Raw genomic sequence first — 3,584 nt, 5'->3', positions numbered from 1 at the left:
TTTGATGCTTTTGAAACCACTCTACTTGTACATGTGGTGTTTGAGGAATCAAAAATATCTAAGGCCTTTTGAAAAGGAGAAGGTTCTATTTCCTTAAAATAACATGTACATTTTGTTACAATTTGTTTCTATAACTTTATGGTGCATTTTTCAAAAAAATGCAAAATGGTGTGATGCTTTACTTGATTGTTTATTGAATATGTTTGTCAAACACAAAGAAATTTCCATGCAAACATTGAAATTGCAAAAACCACTAGGGGGTGATACTATGTATCTTAAGATTGTATTATTGACATGTAGACATACACGATAATAATCTAGTCACTAAAATGTGAGAGGCTATTAACACATCATTGAGGAGCCATTGAGTCCTTGATTCTCCAATTGATTGGATTGTAATGATGCCTATAACTTCTTCCAACTCGTTTTTATAAAGCATTTTTTCATTTGCTCATACTTTTATTGGTGTGAAAAGAAAGGTGTAGGTTTGATTTCAAAAATGAGTTGAGGAGATGGACTCAATTCTCTCGGATATGGGGTGGGCTCCACATTGGACTACCTATGGAGACGTAGGCAATATAAGGGTTTTTCCAAGTCTGGTGCATGGGAAACTATATGTATATAGTAGAAGATTATTGCCCACAAAGTAATCCTAAGGCACAAGTTGTTTACAGGTTGCCAACATTCCTATGCACTCAAGAATATAAAACAAAACCCCATTTTGAAATTTGATGTAATTACCAGAAGAGGAAAGAAAACCTAATATACAAAATGTCTTTTTTTCTTAACATTTAATTGTAAGAACATGTAGTGTATACTTACCTCATGTGATTTTTCCATGAGAATACTACTTGTAATAATCATATATGTATATTAGTAGGTAACCTTTACAAAATGACTTTGCTAAATAATAGAATATTAGATGTGACCAATTAATCAAGAGTTCGGTAATGAGCTTCTAGAATAATTACTTATATCATGTTCTAAGGGATGGAAGTGGCATACTAAGAATGCATAGTGAGTTTTCTAGTGATATTATAACACTTGGAATTTAAAGAAGAGCAATATTGTGGGAGTCCTTTGGGTGATACTAACCATTCCAATATTGCTAAAGAAGCTTTTGAATAAAAGTTGAGATGTATTGATAACACTACATATATCTTATTACACAGGGTGATGAGGAGCCATTTGTTAAGGGAAATTCGTTAGGGACTTGTACAAAGACAAAGTTTTCATGAGAGAAAGGTGTCTATAGACATGTTCCTAACACCGAATCTCAAATTTACTTGTAAATAAATTTTCCAGAATAGCTAGTTGAAGAAACATAGAGTTGGGTGTGATTTCACACTCACATGTGTAGTCTATTCATCCCTACTAGAAACTTTTGGTGCCACATTCAATATACATAAACTTGTAGCACGTGAACTAGTTTGTTGGGTTTTACAAGATGAAAAATGTTGGCATAGAATTAAATGAAGCTTTCAAGCATCCATCCAACATGATCTTGGTCCTCTTGCTTGTTTTTTAATGGGAAGATGATATTATATTCAAGAAGTTGTAAGTGTTCATATCATAACCAAAAGGATAGAGTCTTCATATTAGCACTTTGAAGAGTTTACTTTTTCAACCTTGATTGGTTTTATTTGCTAGTGTTTTGGCGATCCTTTGTAAAAAAAAAATCTACTATCACTAATGATCATCCAATGGGTCCTTACATAGACTAGCTAGATGTTAGCTAGTGCCAACATTCTAGACATACAAAGGAGCTAGCAAAGCATCACACCGTAAAGGTAACTTTACGCAACTTTTCATTGCAATGCAAATGCACCTTTTCATTGCAATACAAATTGATGTGTCTTTCAATATTTATTGATGGCATCTCACACATTTATAGATAGCTTTTTCCAACTTTTGGACACAAAAAGGGGTAGCAAAGCATCACACCTCGTAGGTAGCTTTATGCGACTTTTGAACGGTCTTTACTTGTCGATTGAGAGTGAAATCAAAACCAAACCTTAGCACAAACCCAATATCCACAACTCACTCATCCAATTTATGTAGTCGAGAGTTCATCTATCCAATACATGGAGATTGTTGGTTCTGCCCAATAGCCATGGCTTGTGAATTTCCTCGTAAGTTGTGGAAGCTGAGTGGATTAGGCAGGGACTCGGGAGAGAAAATAGAGGGGTGAGAGCTGGAATCCCTCCGTTGATAGCGCGACCAGATCAGAGATGTGAGAGGTTAGCTCTGGATATGAGAGAGAGAGAGAGAGAGAGAGAGAGAGAGAGAGAGAGAGAGAGATGATCCATGAGAAAAAGTATAACGCATACTGAGTCACAGGCGATATAGCATCATTGTTTATGTCAGGCATGGCACAAAAATATGCCCACCAGATTGTTTTCATCATTGCAGGCGTGTCCATCAACGATTCCACTCTTCTCTAGTAGGCTGTAGCTCTCTCGATTCCCGTCCTCTCACTGATCCTGGGAGCTCGCTCTCTCTCTCTCTCTCTCTCTCTCTCTCTCTCTCTCTCTCTCTCTCTCAGGCACTACTTACTAACCGCGAGAGCTCTCTAATTATTCTGGCCGCCGATAGCTATATCTTAAGCTTATAGTATATCACTTAACATGCTGGAGGGCAAGGCCGTGCTGAGTGAGGCTGACATGCCGGCCCTCATGCAGCAGCACGCCATGCGCTGCGCCTCCCAGGCCCTCGACCTCCACGACGTCGACGACTGCCAGGAGATCGCTCGCTTCATCAAGCAGGTATCAATTATTCCATCGGAATCATCTCACCCCCGCAACCCATATCAGCCTTGCATCCCTGATTATAAGTATTGACATGAATAATTATGGTTGGCTGTTCTCTAATGAAATTAGCAACTTATTATCATGCGCTGATTGGATATTAACTCTGTGATGAAGGAATTCGACAAGTGCTATGGCGGCGCGTGGCAGTGCGTGGTTGGGACGAGCTTCGGGTCGTTCGTGACGCACAGCACGGGCCACTTCATCTACTTCTGTGTCGAGAAGCTCGCCTTCTTGCTGTTCAAAGCAGCGGCGATATCCTCGACGTGCTGCGCGTTCAAATAACATTACTATCTATACATCTCCATCTCCATCTCTCTCTCTCTCTCTCTCTCTCTCTCTCTCTCTCTCTCTCTCTCACAATTATCGAATCAGACTCAGAGCGTGCCCTCTCAATTGCCTGTATATCTGTACAGCCCCCATTATCAAACTTATAAGATCAATCCAGCGCTGCGGCCATGCATGATGCGAGCTCTGTACAGTCCCCATTATCAAACTCATAAGACCAATCCAGCGCTGCTGCCATGCATGATGCGAGCTCATGGTTCATTAATTAAGAATTTGCAGGTTACTCTATATTTTGTGTTTCTGTGTGTGATCGGCTCGCATAATTGAGAGTGTCGCAGCCAGCTACCTGCTCATGTCCTTGCCCCCGACTTTTATGAAGCTCTGAAAAGTCGCTCAGTGTGGAATGGATTGTGGACAGAGTTAGATTCTGCTTGGATTTTCAAGCCTTACAACCTTACTTTTGCTCTTAAATACGGAACTGTTGTTTCC

The 3,584-nt window shown here is 39.7% G+C and overlaps 1 protein-coding gene across 1 annotated transcript; it reads left to right on the top strand.

Moving 5' to 3' along the window:
* Window positions 1-1,976: 1,976 nt before the first annotated feature.
* LOC148013804 (uncharacterized) lies at window positions 1,977-3,383 on the top strand. The gene is made up of 2 exons (XM_087668313.1): window positions 1,977-2,765; window positions 2,925-3,383. Exons 1-2 carry the CDS (start codon window positions 2,628-2,630, stop codon window positions 3,090-3,092), a joined length of 306 nt encoding a protein of 101 aa, XP_087524439.1. The 5' UTR covers window positions 1,977-2,627; the 3' UTR covers window positions 3,093-3,383.
* The last annotated feature ends 201 nt before the right edge of the window (window positions 3,384-3,584 follow it).

The sequence above is a fragment of the Lygodium microphyllum genome, chromosome 26 (assembly GCF_053477565.2).
Source record: "Lygodium microphyllum isolate KBCC chromosome 26, Lygodium_microphyllum_v1.1.10, whole genome shotgun sequence".
NCBI classification, from domain to species: domain Eukaryota; kingdom Viridiplantae; phylum Streptophyta; class Polypodiopsida; order Schizaeales; family Lygodiaceae; genus Lygodium; species Lygodium microphyllum.
Note: the sequence above shows the minus strand (reverse complement) of the source record. Positions and strands in the feature narration are given on the sequence as shown.